Genomic DNA, 25,167 nt, shown 5'->3' on the forward strand with positions numbered 1-25,167 from the left:
TGCATCCTGAAGGGAAAAAAAGTATATTTTGAAGGGCAAACTATGGGTAAACTCAGTACATTTCAGAGAGCTAAAAAGAACTGTGAAAACAAACAGCAGAAGGGGAGAAAAGGTTAAAGAGGCAGAAACATTGCCAATTTTATTAATAAGGACTGGAACCAAATCACACCCGTTCATTTACCGACCAGTAACATTTAACTGTCCAAATAACCCATTTCTGCAAAAACTGCAAGCAAAAATTAGGGTGATGCCCCTCTAGCCGTGCTGCTGGCCTCCTCCAGCCAGAGATGCCAGTAGTTTCTACATTTATTCATGCCAGACAAAGTCTTGGCTGCATAACTAACTCTTGTTTACTCGCTGCCCGAGATACTGGAATTTAATTTCATGTACTGCAACACTGCCCAACTCACTATTCTGACTAATGCAGCATATCTGAGAGACATTAAACCATCTTAATTTAAAAGTCTGTCCCGGGAAGGGAACGGAGCTGGGGAAGGGTCTGGAGCAGCAGGAGTGGTTGAGGGAGCTGGGGGGGGCTCAGCCTGGAGAAAAGGAGGCTCAGGGGGGACCTTCTGGCTCTGCAACTCCCTGATGGATCCAGGGAGGAACTGAGCTCTGCTGCCAGGGAACGAGGCACAGGAGGAGAGGAAACGGCCTCAAGTTGTGCCAGAGGAGGTTTAGATGGGATATTGGGGAAAATTCCTTCAAGGAAAGGGCTGTCCAGCCCTGGCACAGCTGCCCAGGGCAGGGGTGGAGTCCTCATCCCTGGAGGGAGTTAAAAGCCCTGTGGATGTGGCACTTGGGGACAGGGGTTAGTGGTGGCCTTGGCAGTGCTGGGGAACTGTTGGACTCCGTGGTATTGGAGTTCTTTTCCAAACTGAAAGTTCTGTGATTCTACTGTTGGGAGATCCAGATTTTGTCCAGAGGCTGTTATTCCAGAGCTCACTCTGGACTTGCAAATCTCTGTAGCAGGAGTTCCCTCCGAACTGACATGGAAGAGAATCTGGGTGTCAAATGGAGACGTGGAATTCTGCCCTTCCCGCTGTGACACTGACACTGCTGGGGCTGTAATGCTGGAAACTGAGCCACACTAACAGAGCAAGAAGGAAGGAGTCTACAGCTCTGCACCAAGACACAAGGAAAGAGCTCCACCCACCGATTTTCACACATGAGTCACTTGATTTGGGATTGTATTTACAAAAAAAAAAAAAAAAAAAGGGGGAAAAAAAAGAAGTTCTTTTCAAGAGCCCCAGCCCTGAAGTCTGCAGGCAGGCCCTGTGGCCTGAGGAGGGATCACAGCCAGCTGCAGCCTGCAGTGTAAAGGAAAGGCACCACCAGCCAGTTCAAAGCCTTACAGCCAGTGCTCTGTCTGCCCCATGCTCCCGTGCCCCCACCTCCTTCCCCTCGGGCTCCCTTCAGAGATGATTAGTTTTACACAAAAGCTGTGCAGAAGGACAGAAGGCCTTCCTCTTTAAAGGCAAACCCAAGGTCTGGATGTGCTGTTAAGATAACAACACAGCTACTAAGAAAAAACCACCCCAAAACCTCAACCTCCAAGCCCCCCAGGCGCAGTGGCTTTGAGGCAAAGGGGCAGAGTGAGGTGTGTTTGTGCTTGGCTGGCTCACTTCGACTCGTGTGGTGGTGCCAGTGCACAAGGCACAGATGCTGTGAGTGGGGACAGAGGCCACCACCTGCCCCGGGGGGGGCACAGGTCCCCGTGGGTCACTGTGAATGGCACAAGTTCTGACCCGCATGACTGAACTCCTGGGCTGGTGCAGGGACACCACCCGCTTTAAGGACTTTACTCAGCCATTACAGTACCTGCTGGTCACTCTCTTAGAAGGCAGTAAAAGGACTTAGGCTGTTCCAAGCCTTGCAAAACGTCATCTGAAGGATCAGGGCCTCTTTTCAAACCACCTCCGTTTACTTTTGCCAGGAGGCGAAGGAAGATCTGTGCTCCCACACCACCAAGTCCGAGCACTAACGAACCAACCCGCCCCCTGGCAGTGAGCAAACAGTGCTGTCAGCCATCTCACACCTCTGTTAACGTGTATGCCTCCTCTGCCGTGCACTCAGCCTTCACCGTGGGGTTGCTCAGTGCGAATATGATGGGTCGCTCGTTGATGGCAGCCATGGCTTTGATCACCTCGTGGGAGAAGAGCCTCCCAGCCCCTGCCACTCCTGCAGAAGCACACAGAAACGGGATCAGTACCTCAGGGCAGGCGACACAGCGGCTGTAGGCGAAGCTCATGTCACCCCTGGGGTCTCCCATGCAGGGCAAAGCTCCTCCAGCAGCTGGAGGTGGAACACAGGCGCTGCTGGGGGGCTGCCTGTACTTCAGGGTTGTCACAGGAGCACCTAATTAATGTGTTCCAAAAGCCTGTTTTACATGATCTCTTGTACTGATGCATGCAAAAAAAAAAACCAACGGCTGTCCTGGATAACCAAGTGGGAATTACAGGTTCTCCACAGGTGATTCATCCTGGCTGGGTGCTAACAATGCACACCTGACACCGGTGTTTCTGACCACACCCAAACCCAGAGGTACAAACACACTGAAACGGTGTTATGTTTGTACAGTGGCTACAAGCTTCAGGGTAGCTAACTCAGCTAAAAAAAAAAACCACTTTTTTTTTCCCAAGTAAAGCTTGTGCAAAGGCAATTGCAGTCATACCGGGAAATACCTGTAATCCTATCTGTTTCCTGCAGGCAGGCACAGTTATAAATAAATACCTACAGGTGCCAGTGACCTGACAGGCACTGGTGGTCTGCAGCAAGGAACTGCTCCTTCAAGCCTTTCTGCAGGCAGAGTCTGACCAGAGAAGCTGACTGGGGGAAGGAAGGTCAGAAAAAAAAACCCAAAACAACTCAAGTTAGGGGACTCCTGTAAAGCAGAAAGCACGGTGTTTGGGGCTGCTCTCTGTTACCAAGGTGCAGGAGGAGCACTCACTCTCCAACACACAACCTGCAGCTCACTATGTTTCCAAGCAGAAAATCGACCTCACATTTTCATCTCGTTTGCACCAGCAGAGACGCAGATCAGATAGCTTCCTCCAGCCTCTCTGGAGCCACATTAGCAATTTAAAGGGCAGCAAAGGACCTAAAATTACAGAAACAACAGTAACCTCACTTACCGATGATGGCTGAAGGCCGAAGTACATTCACCGCCTCTACAAACGTCTTTGGTATCTGCTCTGGAGCCCGGTGTGTAAACGGTTCCTGGTTGGAATCCACCTTTTGTTCTCGGCCCTTTAGGTGAAACATTGGTTGTTTTTGTGAGAAGGACACGGGGAGTGGTATACCACCGCAATACTGTGGTATTTCAAGGCACGGTGCACCCCTACCTGGACCAGCAAACCGTGTTTGTCAAACATCCATATTCTCCCGTAGGCTTCCTCGGCAGAAACACCACTTTCCACCATGGCCATAACAATGAGGTTTGCAATTCCCAGGGCAGCCTTGTGGATAGAAAAGGACTTCGATTTTTAACAAGTCACAAGAGAGGTCTGTCTGTCATCGCAAACACGCCACCCTGTTCAAGATCCCCACAAGAATCCTTCAGCTCTGAGACACAGTGAATGCTTGCCAAAATGGGGGCAGACTCCTGGGACAACAGTGACACACCTTCAAGCAAAAAAGCAGAGGGGCAGCTTTCCTGCTGTGCTCCTGTGCCTGTACCAGCTCAGGAGCCACAATAAAGCAGCCCAGCCAGGCAGCAAGAACGACTCAGTGCTGCAGCCCTCCTGTCAAGAAACCACAGAGCAGTGCTCTGTGCCCAGCTCCAAAAACTCCAGACTTCCCTCTGTTCCTGCTGCCCAACATAAGGGCCTTGTAGAGGGCAGAAAGGAGATGCTGAGGGAAGAAAATGCTGGCTGGCACTGCTTCCCCCTGCGTCCCTTCTCTTGGCTCGCTGCACAGGCTGCTGGGTCTGGCAGGAGAAATAAGGTAGAGCTCAGTGCAACACTGGCCAATTACTGCAATCAGGGCCTTCAGCTAATTAAGTTATTTTGTCAGCACCACAGAAGCAATTGTGCTGATGTACCAAGAAGCACAGCCAGTGCTTCTCCTGACAGTGCTGCACCAGTAACTGGTGCCTGCTGCAAACACGCACTGACTTCACCTGCTGAGAAAAGCACTGTGTACTTCTCCCCTATGCTATTAAAATTAACAAGATGTTCTTAGTAAGTCATAACTTTATGGTAGTTTTCCCTCTGACTACACACAAGACCCTGATACTTTTTTCAAGTCCACGCAGGAAAGCGAAAAACTTGAGTCCTTGCAAAGGCTGAAACACCTTTCACACAGTCCTGCTTTAAGGTGGTCCCTTCTGCTAATGCATTTCAGCCGGCCTCATACAAAAAGTTCTGCAATGAAATTCAGAGAATGCAAACCTCCACGAGTCCTGTGGAATGAGGAAACACACGGCTAAATCTGTGGTTGCTCCAGAGCCCTCAGGAGAACTCACCTCTCCTGCCCCAAGGAACAGCACCTTCTGCTCTGTAAGTGGTCTGCCAGTGGCTTTCTGTGCTGCCAGCAGTCCTGCCAAGGCCACCGAAGCTGTCCCTGTAGAAGCAGTACCAATCCAAGATGAGCTGAACGGATCTACGTGGCTTTAGGCAAAGACTTCTGCACATGCAGTTAAGGAACACAAAGGGTATACCTTGGATATCGTCGTTGAAGGTACAGTATTTCTCTCTGTATTTTCTTAAGAAACGGAAAGCGTTGTGGTTTCCAAAGTCTTCAAACTGGATAAGCGTGTTCTGGCCATACCTACAGAACATGGCAAATACTCTTTATCTTATCTTATTCTTAGCACTAGACACAGAAAGAAGGACAACCCATTTAAAACAAATCCTTCACCTAATCAATTATCTCTGGAAACAGGATGCCCTCAGGCCTTCCACTTCTACAAACAGTCCTGTTTCAGTCCCGTGCCTATTTAACAAAATAACTACAAGCAGCATGTTCTAGGTCACAGAGAAAAATCACTGCAAGGCCAGAAAGACAGCCTTGTGTTCTCTCTTGTTCCTCTCCTTATTCCTTAAGTGACTGCTTCAAGGACAGTGTGCCTTTCCGTGCCAGCAGTTCTGGCCACACTTCCCGTGCAGAAAACTCATTGTCCTACCTGTCTGTAATGGCTTCCATAAATTCATCAATCAGGTCATCGTAGACCTGCGAGCGATCCCTCTTCTGGTACAGCCCCATGTAAAACGGATCTTTTAAGAGCGTCTGAAAAAGGAACAAATCAAAGAGAGCAGCAGGATGAGTCACTTCCTCAGCACAGGGCTCTGCAGAGTTCACAGGGGCACATTTCACACCGGAGGTACTGCATTTGTACAGCCCCTGCCAACGTCCCGTGACTTCAGCGGGCGCTCGGGCTTGGTGATGGATGCTCTTGAAATGGAACAAATCAATACTTCAAGTGAACAGTGAAGTGCTCTAATAAATCTGACTCACATTTCCAGCTTCTTAAAGCCCAGGTCAAAGCTGACTGCCTATTTCACAGGCCTATTTCCAGCACTCCAGTCACTTCCAAATGCACCGTTTCGGGGGCAAATTAACCTGCACTTTTCAGTCACTGTGGAGTGAATTCCAGATCACTTACCCTTTACATGAAATATTTGGCTTTGTCTTAAACAGAAGTGCTCAAACAAAAATATCCTCTTGCAGTACTGAATACTCTTAAATAAACACCTCTCACGGGGATAACTCAGGGCAGGCAAAGTTCAGTCAACTCACTATGTTATCGGTTCCAACGTCGATGCACACAGGCAAGCATTTATCTGGATGTATTCCTGCACAGGCTGTATACAAGCAGAGTTTTCCCACTGGAATTCCCATCCCATACACTCCTAGGTCTCCCAGACCCAATATTCTTTCTCCGTCAGTGACGACAACAGCCTGGGGACAGAAAAAAAAACACACACACACACAAAAAAAAGCAGGTGAAATTACACATCATCACTGAAATTTGTAAGGATTAAATCAACACCAGTTGTGGTTTTTTCCAGGCAAAAACTCAGCTGTGTGTGCACAGTCAAACAAAGAACAGGCTGCAAGGAATATTTTACTTAGAGCAATGACTTAATTTACTTAAGGCTCAATGTTAGAATCTGCTATGCTCCTTTTTCTTTGCTGGCATCCACTGCTCAAATCCCTGTGGGAGGACCCAGGCAAGGATTACAGCCATGTGGAACTGTAGCCCGGGTTTAGGATTTCCACTTGTAAATCCAGACACCAATTATGTTTGTAGAGTATAAGGTGAAGCTCACCTTGCCCTGTGGTTCCTGACCCAGCTGGGTGATATGGAATTTAATGGCAAAACCTGGGCCTCATCTTGAGGACAAGATCACCCTTCCTGCTGCTGAGTGACACAGTAAGGAAGACCCAGAGGTGCATTCCCCAACTTTATGAAGTAAAATAAAAAATCTGGCGAGCCTAGTTCTCACCACCCCTGTCTCCCCGAACCAAAAAACTCACATTTAGAGTAAAACACTGCCTTTCAAGACATGCGTTGTCTTCGTGAGCTGCATTTTGCCATCACCGCCCAAGAGCCAAGGATGCATTATTTAATGTTTACATTTCCATCAGATACTAATAAATCTTGAAAAAAAACCTAAAACGAGGTGAAATAACAGCTAGAAATAAAATCACACGGCGCTGGTACCTTAACGTCGTTCTCTGGCCAGTTGTTCACAATTGACCTTATGTGGCCTCTGTCTGAGATAGAAATAAATAATCCTCTGGAAGAAAAAAAAAAAAAAGCAAAAAAAAAAAAGCAAGCTGAAATATTTTACGGGTGAAAATGAGAAATTTCGCCTTGCTTTGTAAAACTCAAGCGTCAAACAGGACAATTTCCTTAAAATCAAAAGTGTTACTATCACTGGCATGAATCATCCAAAGGACAAAAGTGTAACACAAAAGTCTGCTTGGCTGCTCTGAAACTCTTAGGGTAAGAGCACGTTTCATGATGCTACCTGGATTTTACACTACTGCAGGCGTTCACCCATGAGTTTCTCACTGCCTTTATCCCAGCAGCAGGGAAGGATCAGCCCTTCCTCCACACAGCACTAAAGCCCTCGAGCAACAGGGCTCCAGAAGCACACTGGGAAGTGCAGAGGGAGTACCATGGAAATGAGCTGGAATGACCACCAGCCTGAGCTGGTTTCCCCAGCACAGAGCTAGTAACACGAATATTTGTTTTGCAGCCGCTGCTGAACCCAAACCAGACCCCAGCCAAGGGTACTCACTGTGTCAGAACAACTGAAAGCAGCACAGCAGGCATATGATAACAAAACTGTAATAAAAGGAGCAGCAATAAACACGTATGCATATACACATAGTTCTTACTTTGGCCTCCTGAAGATGTGTCCGTACTGGGAGCAGGCAAGGCCTACTGTTGGCGTGTACACAATTGGCATCAGCCGCTCAATATCATCCTGTAACACCCTGTAGAACAGTTTTTCATTTCTCTCCTGGATGCCCATTATATAGATATACCTGTAATTGACCAAAACCACCACTTACTGTTCCGTATTCGGGCTCGTTTAAAACTAGTGAAGAAAAGTGAAAGCGAAAAAAAAAAAAAAAACAACCACACTTTCTCCATAAAATTCCTGCTCCTACTCAAGTCAGACTGAGAGCACCGAACAAAAGCTGGGAAAAAAAAGAGAGAGCAGCAGTCCTAAAATGCTGAAATAAAAACACTGGGTGTGACGTACCACGCAGGCTAAAAAGTTAAAGCAGAAGCACACAGAGTGTGGTAAAAGACAACCCGTGGATTTATTGCAGGATGCAGTTGGGAGCCTCATTACTGCCATAACCAAAATCACCAGTGAAAGAATTTTTCATCCAGCAAATGTTTAAGGTCCTGGCAGCAAGGTCTTGTTAAGGCTAACACGCACCTGAAACAGTCTAACTCCTAACAGCAAGTTTGTTGTGAAGGACTTACCTTGGGTGGGTAAAATTAAACCTGAATTTTTGCAAATTTACACCCCAATTCACCGCGCATCAATTTATGTTCAGCCCTGCTGGCCCAACAACACAAAGATAATGACTTAGCAACTCGTCTTAGGCTACAGCCACTGGGCACCTGGCCAGTACAGAGGACATGACATGTTTCAGATCAGCAAGTGACATGATGCGGATTTAAGAGTCATCTTTCAGTTTTCATGAGAACAAAAGAGCTTTGATGTGGTCCAGCGAGCCTCAAACCACTCCAGCTCTCCTCTCCCCTTCAGCAGACTGTGTGTTTTTACATGCAGATAGACAGGATGCTGAAAACATGCCTTTCTGAAAATAAAACAAACCAAAATCCTTCGCACTTTGCTCACCAAACCAGCGGGTAAAACGACAAAAGGCCGACACGGAAAAAATACAAGTGATGAGACTCAAAATTCTAAGCTCGCAATTCCCCTCCAGCAGGAGCTACTGAGCATGTAAAACACAGGTTTTCGTGCCTCAAACCCTCAATTTACCTTCATTATCCACATTTCTCTAGCATGTGCCAGCTCCCCCTTCCTCCCCCCCCCAAGAGTCCTGCGCTCTGATAACCTGCCACCTAATCTTACACATTACAGAAATACATACTGCAGGTCACAGGAAGGTTTTGCAGCTCTGTTAATAATAATTTGCACGCATTCCTTTGTGTGCAAATCTCACGACCACGGAATATTGGGGAAAAATAAAGGGAAAAAAAAAAAAAAAAAAAGGCTCTCCAACCTCATCCAGCCACATGGTCAAAGCAGCTTCCTGTGCTAAAGCGAAAATAAACACCCCCACCAACCGAAAAACCCAGTGGGGGCACTGGAAACTTTGGTTATCCCCACACGGTGATTTCATGTTTCCAAGTTATCTCCATTTACAGCTTCTGTTTCATTCCCCCCTCCCATATTCCCATTTACTCCCGTGACAGAACGAGGCCAGGGGAGCTGCTTACTTCTCCAAGGGGTCGGTCATTTTTGCCAAATTCTTGTGGAACCGTAAGGCTTGGATGTCCTGTGTCTCTATTTTTGGAGGTAGAAGTCCTTGCAGCCCAAGCATTTGCCGCTCGTGTAAGGTAAAGGCCATTCCCTGAAAAGGAGAGGTGAGAAATAATTAGCAGCTCTTCCTCCGGCGTTTCTGGGAGTACTCTTACTCCTGACTGCTTTTTTTCTCGTGGCAGACGCATTTAGCCCACAGATTTTTATCTTAATTGCTCCATTTGCTGCTTTCCTGTACCTACTTTCACTGACACAGACAAGATCCCAAAGTTACTGAGTCGCCCTAACGCTTCTATTAAGGCCACGGTTCAACCCAAACCCTTCGTTTTTGCTTAGGGGTAGAACCAATCTACTTGTCCACTACCAGAAAGCCTCACCTGTGGCAAATTGAGCTTCGGAAGAGCTAAACCGCAAAAGATTTCCCGGTTCTCTGTTTCGGGGTGGACGAGGAGTTTTAACTCGTTGTTATTTAAATACTTAATTTGAGTTATTTAATGATAGCATTCAATAAAACAGGGTTTTTTTTTTAGTTAGCACACACACAGCAGGCTGCAGGGAGGTACTTGCTGGTAGAGACTGACAGGCACCTCCACGGAGCAGTGAACTCCTGGCTGTAACTTTGGAAAATATTCACTGATCCAAGCGAGGGTTCATCACAGCCAGCCTTGTCCCAAACCGCTGGCCCCGCTTCCCACAGCAACTGGCCCCACTTTTAAGTTTGCAAACGATAAGCTCTTCCTTATTTCAGCTCGTCCAAGTGGGTCAAGCTCAGCGAAGGATTAAATCAATATCTGCGACCGTGGGGCAGCTGGAAAACCCAGGGAAGCCTCTGCTGTGCCAGGGCTGTGCATCAGCCTGTGAGGAAAAGGGGAATCTGAAAGGGGAGGGCTTGCTAATTGCAGCGCTCTGGGAGAGATGGAAAGGAGATCTGCTCCCAGACAACATTTCCTTTGTTTACTAAAAAGCAGACAGATTAAAAAACACAGGGCGCAGCTTCCCCACGCTGGAAGCAGACTCTTACTGCCAAAAAAAAACCACCGACCCCAAAACATCTAAAAAAAGCTTTCTAAGGTTTGTTTTATGCCTTGTAATTGCATTCCAAGTGCCTCTTGCAATCAGTGAAGTCACAGAGAATAACCTGAGCTGGAAGGGATCCCCACAGATCATCGAGGTCCAACTCCTGAAGGCACGGGAAAAAAATTAGTATTTTGCCACTTGATGATAAAAGACACAAATTCAGGTTAGAATATAAATATTTTCACCTCTGCTTATTTGTGAACACACTTTCACAGGCACTTGCAGAAAGCATGGCCATTAATGAAAAGTCTCTAATTCAGAATATATTCTTAGTGTAATTAATCACACTTGAGTGGTTTCTAACCAATACAATACTCTTTGGGGAAAAAAAAATCCCATCATTAAAAAATAATAACTGTTTTTACATAATTACCCTCTCTGCTTATTTAAATCATATTAAATATCAGTTGTTTTGACTGCACTGATTTAAGCAGTCCACCTGCTTTTCTGTACTAATTCCATACTGTGTCCTGAAGTAATAAAATACTTGAAGAGTTAGAAAGCAAGGGGAAAAAAAAAAAAAAGAACAACCCCCCCCAAAACTTCCATGTTTTGCAAAAAGCACTTGCAATTACTTTCTTGTAGAAAACAATCTTAAGTTTTTAACCCTAAAATAAATTTGGGGGGGTTTTTTGCACTTATTCGTATTTCTGCCGACCTTCCAGGTAATGGATTTGACACTAAATACTGAATTCAATTTGTCCTTTTTTCTACCGGGTCAGTATCCTTTTCCTACCAGTAGTTGCAAGTCATTTGCAAACCTTTGTTTTCTTCCAATACTAAATATAAACAAATTTCAGGTGATGGTTCACTCCTGAACTTTTTCCTCTTTCTGCCAGTTTGTTGGGGTTTTTTTGTTTTTGTTTTTTTTTTTTTTTTTGGCTGGGTGTACCAGTCACTTCGACCACTTCAGTGACATTTATTTCAGAAAACTGACTTGAATAATCCAGCATTTCCAACTGAGAACACGACCAAGTAAACACCACTGGCATGAGAAAAAAAAAAACACACCACAAACTGAATGCCATTTTCCTTTTTTCTTTTTGTATAACCCAACGGATCTTCTTCAGTTTCACTTCTGCATATATTGTAAGAAATATTGATCCTGTGAACATCAATGCATCTTCCCCTTTTCCTTTTATGCCCCCTAATTTGTTGCCATCAGCAGCTGAGGTCTTTTTAAAACCACCCTTCCCCGACACAGAACAGCAACCCACCTTTAATCAGTTCACTGACATTTGGTTCCTGTCCATAGGCAACCCGGGCTGTCAGTGCATCTGGAGTTACAGTAACATTAAGCAGGGCGAATTTTTGGGTGGTAGTAAGCACTTCCAGCTGTTTATTCACAGGGCAGTTACCCCTCACCACATTTAAAAGATGCTTTAACTTCTGCCCAGACCCAACTCAGGAATCGGAATGACATCGGCCTCCACGGAAAAATTTAATCCTCAGTCCAAGTGGGACAGAACATCTGTCTACAGCAACAGCACTCGGGGTGTTCCATTCCACTCCTTCCAACACTTGCTGTGTCCCATTCATTACGTTTATCCGTGACCATCAGCTGCCTCCTGCTCCGGATTTGGGATTGCGGCTTGTTCCCCACACAGCACCTCAAAGGAGGGAGCATTTCCTTGAACCAGCGTGCCTGGGGAGCTGCAGAACCACACATTTCCTATGCTTTTGCCTCCTTCTGTAAGCCTCAGCAAGCCTGGCAGAACCAGTGCCAGCGAATCAGGAGGCCCTCAGCAATTTGCAGCGGTGGGACTGATGTCCTCAAAGGCCTTGAAGACCCCAGCGCCTACTTAAGGGCCAAATTTCCTCTAGATTTCCCTGGGATTACATACCTGAATACTGTGATGGTTTGGATTTAAGTCACAGGGTCACTTTCTGGCTTCCATCGACCCCACAGCCCTGGGTGTCCTTCCCCTGAGTGCCCTGTGCCAACTTTCACTTACATTAGTCTCCTTAATCCTCTTTACAGCTCAGAACAAACAGGAGTCCTTTCTAAGACAGCACAGACAAAGCAAGGAGGGCATCCAGGAGGAGACCCAGCACACTTCAAAGCCCACAGATGGATTAATTACCGCACACAGACAAACTTCATCGCCAACAAAACCGACCGTTCTGCCGTGGGAGAGGAAGAAGCGAGTGAGGGGATGTGTCGACAGTGTTTCAGTCAAGGCAGAGGCTCACACTCGTACCACTGTGAACTCTCTGGCACTGGGACCTCATGGCAACTGGGCTCCATCACACAAAGCCAGCGCTGCTATAAATACCAGCACACACGAATTCTAGCTGCCTGCTCTGCGTGGAGGTAAACAGGAGACCCGAAACCTTTAAGTGTGACTTTTATAGCACCACCGAGTAAGTTATTCTGAGAGGTTTCCAAGTAGAGAAGTACCAGGGGCGATAACTCTTTCCCCACCTGCGAGATCTTGCAGGCACACACATACAGGAGGGGGTAACTCTCACAGGTAACAAAAATCCCATTAGAGGCCCCTGAAAAAAAGGTTTAAGTAAAGAATGTAACCAAAAATGCTACTGTTTGGAAAAACGAGTCAGCCTAATTCACAGGGAAGGTTGAACAAATGGTTTCCATGTAACTCCTGATCATTCTTAGAACTTGTTCAGCAGTGTGTCACAGGCTGTGAAGCAGCATCACAAACATTTTGAAAATAAAGCATATTTTACTTTGGACTGTGGGCTGCTTCTCTTGACTTTGCTCCCTTTTCCTAAATCGCAAAGTTCACTATTGCACAAGATGCCCCCACCGATAATTAATAAAACTCATTCATAGGAATCAAAGATGTCCTTGTTATCTCGACCACAGATTCAAAGTTTCCCTGCGTTCACGAGGGCAGGGTCAGGATACGGAAATCTCATCTGATCGCCTTCCTCCTTCGTTTTTTTAAACCCCATTTTATATCTTTATTCTCTCAGGAACAGCACAGCCTATGTGCTGCAGGGTGTGGCTGACTGCAGCACAGCAATTTACTCCCTGCTGAACTGTGAAACAACCCGGACCTTCGTCAGGTTATTCACCCTTTAAACACCTCCATCTCTCTGCAGGCAAGGACGCCACCAGCTCTTGCACCTCCTCCGCACGTGTGAAGGCAGATTCAAATCACTCTGGCTGATGAACCACTCCCGGATAACCCACAGCTGCCTCGTTTCCTAGCGATGCTGCTTCAACTGAAAGCATTCCCCCCCCTCCCCCCCGCGGAAAAGGGGGAAAAGTCAGAGAGAGAAAGCCTTTAGGCAGTGCCAAGGCAGCCGCTGAGCCTCTCTGGGGTTTGTTTCCCGTGGTTAGGGTAGAGCTGTACGCTGCAAACCGTGAGCACGATTTGAAATGGCACCCCTGAACGCCTCGCAGACGTTCCATTAAACCGCTGCTTTCCTAGCTCAGCAGAGGTCGTGGCTCTCGTTCTCCCTTAATGGCATTAATCCTCACGACAAGAACGCCAGGACAGCTCCCTCCCTTCCTCCACCCAGCAGCCCACCAGCCCTGAGCAGAACAGCTGCTCCAAGTTAAATGAGGTCCAGTGCCACCCGCCACCTTTCGGCACTCGCAGCGCCTCTCCAGACAGATGACAAAAGCTGGTTACAGATTAAACAGTTCCACCTTTCCACACTTAATTCCTTTTGAGAGCACGCAGACCTCAGGGGAGCCGACAAAAACCCCTGCAGGTGCACGGCCACGCAGCCTCCAAGCAGCAATCCCTCCCACCTCCAAACACAAAACTGGTGGTGGGACTTTTGGGGTCTGTGCCTCGTGTGTGTTTCTGTCAGTTTCCTGCCTTCTCGGACCTTTCTCTCCTGGCTGATCAGAAGCGTTTCAGGCACTGCATTTCTCAGCCACCAAGACAGCCACCGTGTGCATTTACATCTCCACATCCTGTTTATCCCCATTTCCCCAGGAAGGCACATGGGCATTTGTGTATTCTGCACCCTGGCTGCTCGACCCAGCTGACACAGCCCGAATCTAAAAAAGCATTAAAATAAATCAAATGTGTCAAAAACCACAGTATGGTGAGAAAGGGCAGCGGAAGGGGAAGAGAACATCATGCTTTTAGATCTTCAAGTTCACACAATCTTTTCTTCACATTCTCTTGCCCTATCTTATTTATTTTGTCCAAACAGCTTTGATTTTGGGGTTGAGGGTTTTTTTTTTTGTTGCTCATTTGTCTTTTATTTCAAACTGGAAACACACAGCCAGTGCGCTTCCCAGAAGCCAGTGAGGTCATGTACAAGTTTGTTAAGGAAACTGATTCTTCATGCTAAGGTAAATCTATCACAGTTTCTGGAAGTATCTGGTAAGGCATGGATGAAAATAAATCGGGCTGAAAAACCTGGGAATGAACGCGGACGAAACTGTGATTAATCTAACTGTTAATAATTTAACTGTTAATAATTTAAAAGCTAAGCAAAACACAGCATGTGAGAAGATGACCACCCATATGGAAGGCAGACACTAGGAAGGTTCCTCAGGATCAGTCTGGGATTAACTTGCCACCTGTGAGCCTCTCCTTCAAAATTCATCGTGCATTTCCACGCGTGTGTGCTCAGGCATATGCACACACAGAGATACACGTGGATGTGTGTGTTTAATGTGTTTAATGACCTGAAGATACCTGCTGAAGCTAAAAGTTTGAGAGGCATTGTTGGCGGGGGAGAACAATGATTAACGAATTCAATAACGGGAGGATCGGACACGAACAAAGTCAGGGGTCGTGTACTCATAAATTGTCTGTTCTGTGCTGGAAGAAGAAATGCTGGCCCATCTGAAGCATCACCACCATATAATAAAAATTTAATTGCCAGTACTAAACCAGTGAGGTTGTCCTAGCAGCGTTCTAAATGCCCAACAAGCTTAAAGTGCTGCCTTGGCACCGCGGGGATCTCCAGCAGAACAGAAGGTCCTGGAGCCAATTAACTGTAATCTGAATCCCTGCCAGAGAGCAGAAATCAAACATCATGGAAGACTGTAAGCAGGCATGGATGCCAGCAAAAGTTACAGTAGATTCTGCAATTGTCTGGCTGCAGCAGTGGCTGGAAAGAGCTCACAGCCCCTTCTGAGCCACCCCGACAACAAACGCTTGAAAACTGGAGCCCAGTTTTCTGGCTGATGGAGGAGTGTCCACCTGCAAAAGGCAGGTAAGGGTGGGCAAGAAAAGTAAAAAAGGAGGAGGAGAGAAAAGCCTAGTGCAGTGGCAAAGGCCAAGAGCAGATTAATCTGCACAAGGGGAAGGGCTGGCTCCTGCCAGCAGCGCTGCCACCCTGCAGTCCTTCGTTTTAGGGCCCACGTGTACCAGGGGAGACCAAGTGCTCTGTGGAGCTGATAGAGGACTGTAAAAATGAAACACGGGCAAATAAAACACAGGCCATAAAATGATGATCTCAACAAGCTGCCAGCAAGAGATAAAACCCTTTATCTGTGCCTGTTTGTAGATTTTATATATATGTATATATATATATGCACGTGAGGCACTTGTGGGCAAGAACAGCACAAGGGGTAAAGTACCTGCTGTGTTTAATAAATCATTTATTTCTCTGATGAATATCCAAAATGCATTTCTGTACAGACACTGCATCCAGCATCAAGCAGCATCACTTAACGAGCTTACAGATCCATTCCAGCAGGCATCAGCAGTAATGACACACTGATGCAACAGAGACAAACTAATGCAGGATGGATTTTCCTCCCACAAGTATAAATTCTCGGAGACAACAAAAAAGTTTCAAAAATCAATTGTTATTAACAAGAAGCTCTCTGTTCTTCCCTCCTCCCCCACTAAAAAATAAAAAAAAAAATAAAAAAAATATATTGCATTGTGTTCAGTCCACCAGAGAATTCCAGGGTTAAAAAACATTAAAAAAAAATGGAAGGTATTATCACTAGAAAACCAGTAAGAAATAACCTATTGTTCTTGTTTCAGAATACTGTTGCATAATCATCATTTGGAGAAGCTTACAGGGGTTGAAGTAATTTCCACTGGCATGTCGAAGTGTTTGTAGCTCGGAAAGTCTCGAGATAATCTGATCTTGACAAATCACAACAACCTGCTCTTTTCTCCTTCCCTGACACAGCAATCCCAATTTCACTTTTCCAGTCAGCCAGCCTCTAGCTTCCAGAGCTCTGTCTCTCTCTCTCTTTAGGCAACCTGGATTCATGCAGTATTGAGGCTGCACTCTACTGTCCAGGGGGGAAAAGGGAAAGGGGGAAAAAGAGAGGAAGGGGGAAAGAGAGAAGGGGAGGAAGGTTTTGCTGTGCAGAGGAAAGAGTCCAGCTTCTACAGCTCCACTGCTCAGGAAATGCCCTGTCAGAGGCAGGTAGATTTGACACCTCTCCTGACCACTTCAGACACCTTGGATCAGCTACCAAAACCACCTCGCCTGATTTCTTACCACTTTTAATTTGCACATTGATAGTTTCAAGATTCCTGAAGGCCACTACTACTAGAGGAAAAAAAAAAAAAAAAGGAGATTGGAGGAGATGGGCTTGTGGGAATAGGAGCATTTTTGTGAAAGGGGAAAAAAAAACAAAGCTGCTCTCTTAGAAGTTCATCCCAATGCATGGAACTAACATGATATCTCTACCTCCCAGTTAGCTCCATTCAAGGTTTATTTTTAGATGCTCAGCCAGACTCTGCACGGGGATGTTCCTCAGTAATATGGCTCAGTCCTAACCCCCAGTCTTCCAGGAAAAAGCCAGGATTAGGGCAGGGAAGGCTAACACTTTGTATCACTAGCAAGACCGAGTTCAGCACTAACTTCTGCGAACTGTGAAGTGAGACTCCCTGTCAGCTAAAGCCTGACTTCAGTTCCACCAGGCCAAAGAAACAAGCCAGTAACTGGCAAACACCAGCAACCCTTCACCTGGCACAGGGAAGCAGGAGTGCTGACTGAGTTAAGACCCAGCACAGCAGGGGAAGCACAGGCTGGCAGAAGCAGAAGTGTCACCTTGTACTGCAGGTGCCCAGGCAGTAAACTCGAAACGATCACCGACTCCTCCATCCTCTGCACCTTTCCTCTTTGTTTTTGGCTGCGGCCCAGAGCTCTAACCCCGGGACAAGGTCCGTCGGGCCACGAGCAGGTGAAGGTAAGACACCCGAAAGCGGCAGGTAAGACACCCAAACCAACCTTGTTTGTCCGTGGGTTCAGCATCAGCGGCTTCCCCTTCTCCTTCATGTGGATGCCGCGGCGCGCCATCGCGCACGGGGCGGCGGCTGCTCTCAGTCGGGAGAACATCTCCTGCTCCTGTGCTGCACCTGGGGGGGGGAGGGAAACAGAACCACTCAGAATTCACGCACAGGCAGCGGAACCGGCGCTCGGAGGCCCCGACTGTGGCCAAAGAAATGGGCACGTGCTCAATAAGACCCTTCCACGCCGCGGAAATGACGACCGAAAATCGCCCCCCGCGGGGAAAAAGGAGGGAGGCTTTGGAAGGGTGAGGGCACAGGAGAGAGGGGAGAGAACACACAGGGATACTAATGGGAGCCAGTACGATGTTGTGGGCAGCGGTCAGCCAGTCAGCACTCACTGGGTATTGCCTTACACCATAAACCCGGGGGCAAACATTAACCGTCCGTGGTGACCCGTGGGACTGGCACCGCCACAAATGCCAGGGAGGACACAACGACTCGGGCGAGGGCCGCCCGAAAATTCAGGCTGAGAGGTTCCCTGACAGCTTCCTAACGACGAAATGTCACGGCCTGGGCGACAGGAAGGAAAGAAACTACGTCTGTTAGCGTATTAAGGCTGGATTAGAACAAAACGCAGAATTAAAACGGCCAAAAGAACACCACTGAACTCCGGATTCCAGGCTTAGGCTTTTACAATTCCAAACATTAAAAAAAAAAAAAAAAAAAAAAAAGGTTATTTTCAGGGAGAATGTATCCCTTTCAGTAAAGGGAATGTCTCCCTAACAAAATAAAAAAATTCGTTAGAACCACTCAAAAGCTTGGTTCTAGTCTTGCCAGGTTACAGAAACTCCCGAACCCACTTTATTCACCCATTAACTGCAAACTCTTTGGAGCAGAAATTAGGACTTATCCACATGCTTTTATAACTCACTACCACCAGGTAACGTGAACTGGACTCATCTCTCAGAGATTATTTCACCAAGACAGAGAGACAACAGCAGCCACAGGACCATGGTCTGCACGAAGACACACTGAGAGCCCAGAAAGGACAGCAAAGAGCCAGGATCAGGGAACCTCTCCATGGCAGCTGGTGCCCCCTCCGAGACTCAGGCAAAGGACAGTAAAGCAGGTTATGAGACATTTTTAAGGAATGAAATGATGCATGGTTTGGATTTTTAATTTCTTCCAGATGGGAGACAAAATTGGATTAAGGAACAAAACTTCATTATCTTAAATACAGCCTGAATACTTTAGAAGACCTTTCTATAATCAAATTTACACATAATCAGCTTTTAAGAGGGCAGACTGGTCTTACAAGTTACAGTCTGAGGATTTTCTTAGAAATCTTTCCAAGCATTAAAAAAAATATGCAAACATTTAATACTTTTCATCATCGGTTATGCCCGAGTTTCTCTTTCACCCACCACAGAGAAGCAGCTCTGACATTCAGGAGCAACCCTCTCTCTCATCCTGTGCTTGTTTTGCTTAGGCTGCGCTCAAAACCCGTGTGTTCAGTTGTTCTGTGGCAAAGACCATAAACTTACTGTGCCTTGCCAGCACTACAAACAACTGCTGCCTTTCATGTGGGTCCTTCCTCCCCAAACACAGCAAGCAGTGGACCAAGCGCAGCTGGTCCTGCCAGCACTCAGGGCAGCTGAAAATCAGGATCAGATAAGGGAAATTAATTCTGTGCTGCAAAACAACCGGCCCCTAGGAACAACAAGTTCGGTTTTAGCCGGTTTCAGCCCTGGTTGCACATTTGCCATCGTTACACAGCTGTGGGTCCACCTCCTCCTGCCTATGGTCTGTGATTCCAGAGCCACAGCAAACCCCCACCCCACAGTCCCATCAGCCCAGTGCCAGGGTGGCTTCAGTCAATGAGCAAATACCTTAAACAGGGAGTTAAAAGGCAGGACAAACACCACACCTTATCTTACTCCAATTAAATCTAAATTACTTCATTGCAATTAACGAGCATTTAAGAACCAAACAAGATTGTGGCCCAGATTTCTCCTACCTTGACCAATTAACTCTCCAATCAACGAGACAGAGAGGAAAAGACTTCAGGGCTGTGATACAAATCTTACTTTCTTCTCTGCTGTCTGAGAGAGGAGACTTGATCCTTCCTGAGGTGTCACATCACCTAAAATGATTCTCTTGGTGGAGGTATCTCAGATAGATAGAGTAAGTGGGAGAATCAAGTTTCATTTTCCACTTAGCCCCTCTGTTTAGATCCAAGAGATATGATCTCAGTTGATTCGTATCCAGCATTAAACCTGACTGGTTATTCTCCTTCCCTGGCTCTTCTAATCATTCTGTATTTCTGTTTCACCTCCCACCTTGCACATCTCCTCCAACTCATTTTGTCAAAGGCTTTTAAAACTGTTTTTGCAAGAACCTGCCTCCAAAACTCACCCTAACATGACTTACCCTGAAACCAGAAGCAAGCAACCCTTCACCATCCTCTCTCCACGCTCCCGTGTAGGAGTGCCAGGAGCTTTGCATGCGTGACCATGACCTTCCTTGACACTTCCAGGGATCCAGAGGCAGCCACAGCTTCTCTGGGAAACCTGTGCCAGGGCCTCACCACCCTCACAGACAACAATTCCTTCCCAGTATCCCATCTAGCCCTGCCCTCTGGCAGTGGGAAGCCATTCCCCCTCATCCTGTCCCTCCATCCCTTGTCCCCAGTCCCTCTCCAGCTCTCCTGGAGCCCCTTTAGGCACTGGAAGGGGCTCTCAGCTCTCCCTGGATCCTTCTCTTCTCCAGGTGAACCCCCCCAGCTCTCCCAGCCTGGCTCCAGAGCAGAGGGGCTCCAGCCCTTGGAGCATCTCCCTGGGGGAAGGACGTCAGCTGAGGGAAACAGGGGGGTTGGAACGATGTGAAAACACACACGGAGGAATGAGGTTGTGCAATGTCCTGTGAGGAGGAACTAGGAAGAAAGCAGCGGAATTGAAAGGGGAATGAAATTCCTCCACAAAGATGTGTCAGCACAACCAGAACAAGGACATCTCTTCTCCCTTCAGTAAGGCTGAGGACTAAACAAGACCGTGGTGCACCTCTACACTGAATCCACTACAACTGGTTATTTCTGACTTACTACTAAGTACAGGCCGTGTCACAATTTAAGGGAAATAAATCCCTCAGCATATCAGATCACAGCTCTCTGCTGTGACTTATCAGGAGGCATCTGCCCCAGGTCAAACTAATTACCAAAATGCACAAGTGCCCTTATCTGGGAGCAAATGTTTCTCTGGTGCAATTATAGTTCGTTAAATTGCAAAAGCTACTTTTAAGGGAAAGGTTCATGGTGTTCTTCAGAGGTCCAATTACTTTGCTCCCAGAGTCAGGAAGCCCAGTGTCAATTAAAGCAAGGTCTGCTTCAATTACTGCACGGGCTGCCTGACCTGTGGATCCTACCTGACTGCTCAGGGTGTCTCCCAGTGGACAGCAACCTGTGCTGGATGACTGTGCAGCCTTACAAAAGTTTGAAGGGCGGGCAGGCACAAATGCAGTTCAAGCACTCCTGAAATCCCCTGCCAATAAAGAGTTCCAGTCCTCCTTCCATGTACTGAAATTAACAAGGCCCGTGTGCCACCAGGAGCTTTTTTTTTTTTTTTTTTTTTTGGTAATGCAGGCTGAAATTACCAACTCAAGGCCACAGAGGCCCCACAGAGTTTCCAGTCCTTCAGGCCTCCATCGGTGTAGGTTTTTTTAAGCCAACAGACATTTTCTCTTAGGTACCCACAGCAGCCCGCCCAGTGAGTCTGCAGGTCTGGTGTGGATGCACCACTGCACTCTATTCTCTTTTTTATTCCCCCCAGTAACAAACAGACAAGCCTTGCCTACCCAAGCATGACACAAACCAGGCACACACTAGCTGGCTTCATCACCTCAGCAGTGATAAGGCAGTCTAAAATTATTACATTAGGCAAGCACCGACTACAAACGTGTCTCCCCAGGGGACTTTTACTCCAAGCAGCTTTTCCTGCACCCACCACCCCGCAGCAGGTCAAGGGGACACTTCTGTTTTGCAACAGGAGCACCCCAGGAGGAAGGAGCAGGGGGACAAGGATGGGGAGGGACGTGGTTCTGTGCAGCAGCTCAGCACCTCTGGCTCCCCGAGCTGACCAGATGCTGCTGCTGAGGGAAGTTTTCAGGTTCTCTTCAGCAAAGTCCTGAGCAATCACCTTAAAGGACGTTTCCAAGGCACCTTGAGATCTGCAGATTAAAAGGAACGGTCATACGGGGAGGAGATACTAATAAACTGTTCAGCAGCAGTAAGTGGGTTATTTTGGAAGCAGATCTTTAACAAACTCAAATTACTTTTCTTCCCTTTTGTCCTAAAGGCAACCAGTTCAACCAGGAGAAAAGAGTTAGGTGTGGAGCACTTAAGTGGAATAATCAAGTTCACAACTGGAGGCTTGAAACAATTCAGCAAATAAAGCACACTTAGGTGAATTCAAATGAAAATAATTTCGGGACACCTTTCTAAAAAGAGTATATCTGAACTACTTTAACTCACAATGTCAGAAAACCTCTTAACACAAACAGAAAGTAGGGCTGAATTATTTGTTACTGGAGCCTTGGTTCATAACAGAACCAAACCACATCAAAGAGCTGTATTTTTGTACATTAATGGACCTGACCTAAATATTCTGATCCTTAAGAATCATGAAGTCCATTGTCTTTCACTGTGGGAACTGCAGCAGCAGTATTTTTGGCCCAGTCTGACAAGGAGATGTATTCTCATTCTTGACTTGTGTTCCATTTGTGTAACTGGGAAGGCTACTGGTGGTAAAGGTAAGGACGTCAACATATGCAGGACAAAGGCCTTCTCCCAGAAAACCCTCAAAAATACTGCAGGAATAAAAAGAAAGCTACTGATGCTTTATTCTGGAGAACTGGTACATCTCTGTGTTAGAGCTGTTCAGCTCAGAAACACAGATTTTTTTTATTTTTTTTTTTTTTTGGATACAAGTTGAGAGAGATGGACAAGGATGTTCTCAACAACAGCTGCACTTACAAAAGGGAATTCTTCCTGGAAGAACAACTGAGCAATAAGCACAAAGAAACCGAGCTGCTTGCTAATTCAGGGGCAATCTGGTGAACTATCAGCCTGCCAACCACCTAGAAATGTCAGTGTGTACTAGCTGGGACTTAAAAAAGAAAAACCCTGCTTAAATTACAGAGAAACCTGAATAATGATACAGTAACAGCAAAACCGCTCCTTCTGCTGCAATGGAGGTGCTGGCACCGCCAGCAAAGATGAAAATTCAATTAGTACTCACTCAAGCTCAGCACACCACCACGCACTCTGACAGCTTCTCTCTTAGTTTGCAGGAGAAAAGAGCTCCAAATCTTGCCTGCACTCACGTTGCTGACTCACAGGCCGCCGCACAGGCTTATCAGTTTTGTCCTGCGACTGCAACGCGCAAATTCTCTTAAAATACAAAGCCCGGGGTAAATTTTCGCGGGTGGCATCGCGTCTAACAGCACATCTGGCACCGCTGGCTGCACACACACACACACACACACACGGGGCACTTGCAGAGCTCCATATGCTGCCCGGCCCTTCCATTCGCCCACATGGAAATGCGTGTACGCAGAAAACTTCCCTTTTGCTGCTCGGTACTTTGTGGAATTAAGGGCACACCAAACAAGAGATGTTTAGCGGGTTTGGCTGGTTGGGTGCGGGAGGGTCCTTTTTCGTCGGCCCTTTATCAGGGCGCTGTGAGTTTTCCCTTGTTCGGGGTTCTTTTTTCCTGTTAGTTAAGGGATCCTCGCCACGACAGCGCACCCCGGGTGCCTCGTACGGCACTTCATTGGCAGCTTTTTTTAACGTTTCGGCGCAGCGAGGCCACGAGGTGCCGGCGCGGGCGGCGCGTCCAGCCACGGCCGCCTCTGAAAGGAGCAGCCGAGGGGAGGCCAAACCCAAACACCGGCTCTAAAAATACCAGGCGGCGCTTCCTCCTCCTCCCAGGCCGCACCGGCTGCTCTGCCCCTGCCCAACTTTCGCTGTCCGGGGCCACGGGGAGGTCAGGGCGGGCCGGGGACACGCCGTGCCCCCCCCGGCCCGGGGCAGCCCCCGGGGCTCGGCTCGGTTTGTCACCGCTCGGACAGGGGCAAACACGGCCGGGGCTGTTCCCCCGGGCAGCCCCGCACCTGCCGCCGGGCCCAGGGCTGCCCCCGCCGCAGGCCGAGCCTCGGCGCCTCGCACCCGCCGTGCTGCTGCCTCGGCAGGACCCTCGCGGGCCCCGGGGGGGGACACGGAGCATCCCGGGCGGGTCCATCCCCTCCCCGAGCCCGGGCGGCCTCCAGCGCCTCAGGACGCCCTTAAGACACGGGTTTGTTAAGGACACAGAGGCCTGCGGTGCGCCGCCGCAGCTGTGAAAGTGTTACCAGAACGGGATCTACCTCGTCCTCCTGCGGCTGCTGCCCGCTGAGCGATGCCGGCCGGCGACCTGTTCCTATCGAGAACAGCCCAAGCTGCGCCCGCCGCGGAACCCGCCACTGAATGGAGCTAACACGGAGGCGCCGCGGAGGGACACCCCGGGGGGCGGGTCTTACTCGTGACTGACAACGAGCATAGCCAATCAGAAGGAAGGAGGCTCGCCGGCAGAGGAGGCGCTCAACCAATGAACGCTCTCTACCACCCCACGGAGGGGAAACGGGGCCAGGCGCGGGGGCGCGGCCTGACGTATGTTAATGAGGTAAGGGGCGACAGCTAATCAGCGCAGGGGGGCGGGGCGAGCAGGGGGCGAGGGGCGGGGCTTTGGGGGGAGGGGCGGGGGGTGTGGGAGGGGATGGAATTGTGAGGGAATGGGAATGTGGGATGGGAATGTGGGATGGAATTGTGAGGGGATGGAATTGTGAGGGAATGGGAATGTGGGATGGGAATGTGGGATGGGAATTGTGAGGGGATGGAATTGTGAGGGAATGGCGGTGTGGGATGGGAATGTGGGATGGGAATTGTGAGGGGATGGAATTGTGAGGGAATGGGAATGTGGGATGGGAATGTGGGATGGGGATTGTGAGGGGATGGAATTGTGAGGGAATGGGAATGTGGGATGGGAATGTGGGATGGAATTGTGAGGGGATGGAATTGTGAGGGAATGGCGGTGTGGGATGGGAATGTGGGATGGAATTGTGAGGGGATGGAATTGTGAGGGAATGGCGGTGTGGGATGGGAATGTGGGATGGAATTGTGAGGGGATGGAATTGTGAGGGAATGGGAATGTGGGATGGGAATTGTGAGGGGATGGGAATGTGGGATGGGAATGTGGGATGGAATTGTGAGGGGATGGAATTGTGAGGGAATGGGAATGTGGGATGGGAATGTGGGATGGGAATTGTGAGGGGATGGGGATTGTGAGGGGATGGGGATTGTGAGGGGATGGGGATTGTGAGGGGATGGAATTGTGAGGGAATGGCGGTGTGGGATGGGAATGTGGGATGGGAATTGTGAGGGGATGGAATTGTGAGGGAATGGGGGTGTGGGATGGGGGTGTGGGATGGAATTGTGAGGGAATGGCGGTGTGGGATGGGAATGTGGGATGGAATTGTAAGGGAATGGTGGTGTGGGATGGGAATGTGGGATGGAATTGTGAGGGGATGGAATTGTGAGGGAATGGCGGTGTGGGATGGGAATGTGGGATGGGAATTGTGAGGGGATGGCGGTGTGGGATGGGAATTGTGAGGGAATGGCGGTGTGGGATGGAAATGTGGGATGGGAATTGTGAGGGAATGGCGGTGTGGGATGGGGGTGTGGGATGGGAATTGTGAGGGGATGGGGGTGTGGGATGGGAATGTGGGATGGGAATTGTGAGGGGATGGGGGTGTGGGATGGGAATGTGGGATGGGAATTGTGAGGGAATGGCGGTGTGGGATGGGGGTGTGGGATGGGAATGTGGGATGGGGATGTGGGATGGGAATGTGGGATGGGATTGTGAGGGAATGGCGGTGTG

General features: G+C 48.2%; 1 protein-coding gene across 2 annotated transcripts in view; it reads right to left on the reverse strand.

The window, feature by feature from the left end:
- The window catches only part of ME2 (malic enzyme 2), a 31,395-nt gene extending 7,637 nt beyond the window's left edge, over nucleotides 1-23,758 (reverse strand). The window contains exons 1-12 of one of the 2 annotated variants that reach the window (XM_051803703.1): nucleotides 23,618-23,758; nucleotides 17,199-17,326; nucleotides 8,939-9,072; nucleotides 7,351-7,500; nucleotides 6,668-6,743; nucleotides 5,740-5,901; nucleotides 5,126-5,229; nucleotides 4,661-4,770; nucleotides 4,466-4,563; nucleotides 3,345-3,458; nucleotides 3,135-3,249; nucleotides 2,039-2,181 (exon numbers count right to left, since the gene is read on the reverse strand). In XM_051803703.1, coding sequence (XP_051659663.1) covers nucleotides 2,039-2,181; nucleotides 3,135-3,249; nucleotides 3,345-3,458; nucleotides 4,466-4,563; nucleotides 4,661-4,770; nucleotides 5,126-5,229; nucleotides 5,740-5,901; nucleotides 6,668-6,743; nucleotides 7,351-7,500; nucleotides 8,939-9,072; nucleotides 17,199-17,306 — 1,314 coding nt within the window. In that variant the 5' untranslated portion in view covers nucleotides 17,307-17,326; nucleotides 23,618-23,758. Of the gene's footprint in view, nucleotides 1-2,038; nucleotides 2,182-3,134; nucleotides 3,250-3,344; nucleotides 3,459-4,465; nucleotides 4,564-4,660; nucleotides 4,771-5,125; nucleotides 5,230-5,739; nucleotides 5,902-6,667; nucleotides 6,744-7,350; nucleotides 7,501-8,938; nucleotides 9,073-17,198; nucleotides 17,327-19,217; nucleotides 19,355-23,617 lie in introns of those variants that run through there. The other variant, XM_051803704.1, reaches the window with a different exon arrangement.
- Nucleotides 23,759-25,167: the final 1,409 nt, after the last annotated feature.

Source organism: Manacus candei, unplaced genomic scaffold (genome assembly GCF_025592945.1).
Source record: "Manacus candei isolate 608988 ecotype Guabito, Panama unplaced genomic scaffold, ASM2559294v1 h1tg000059l, whole genome shotgun sequence".
Classification (NCBI taxonomy): Eukaryota; Metazoa; Chordata; class Aves; order Passeriformes; family Pipridae; genus Manacus; species Manacus candei.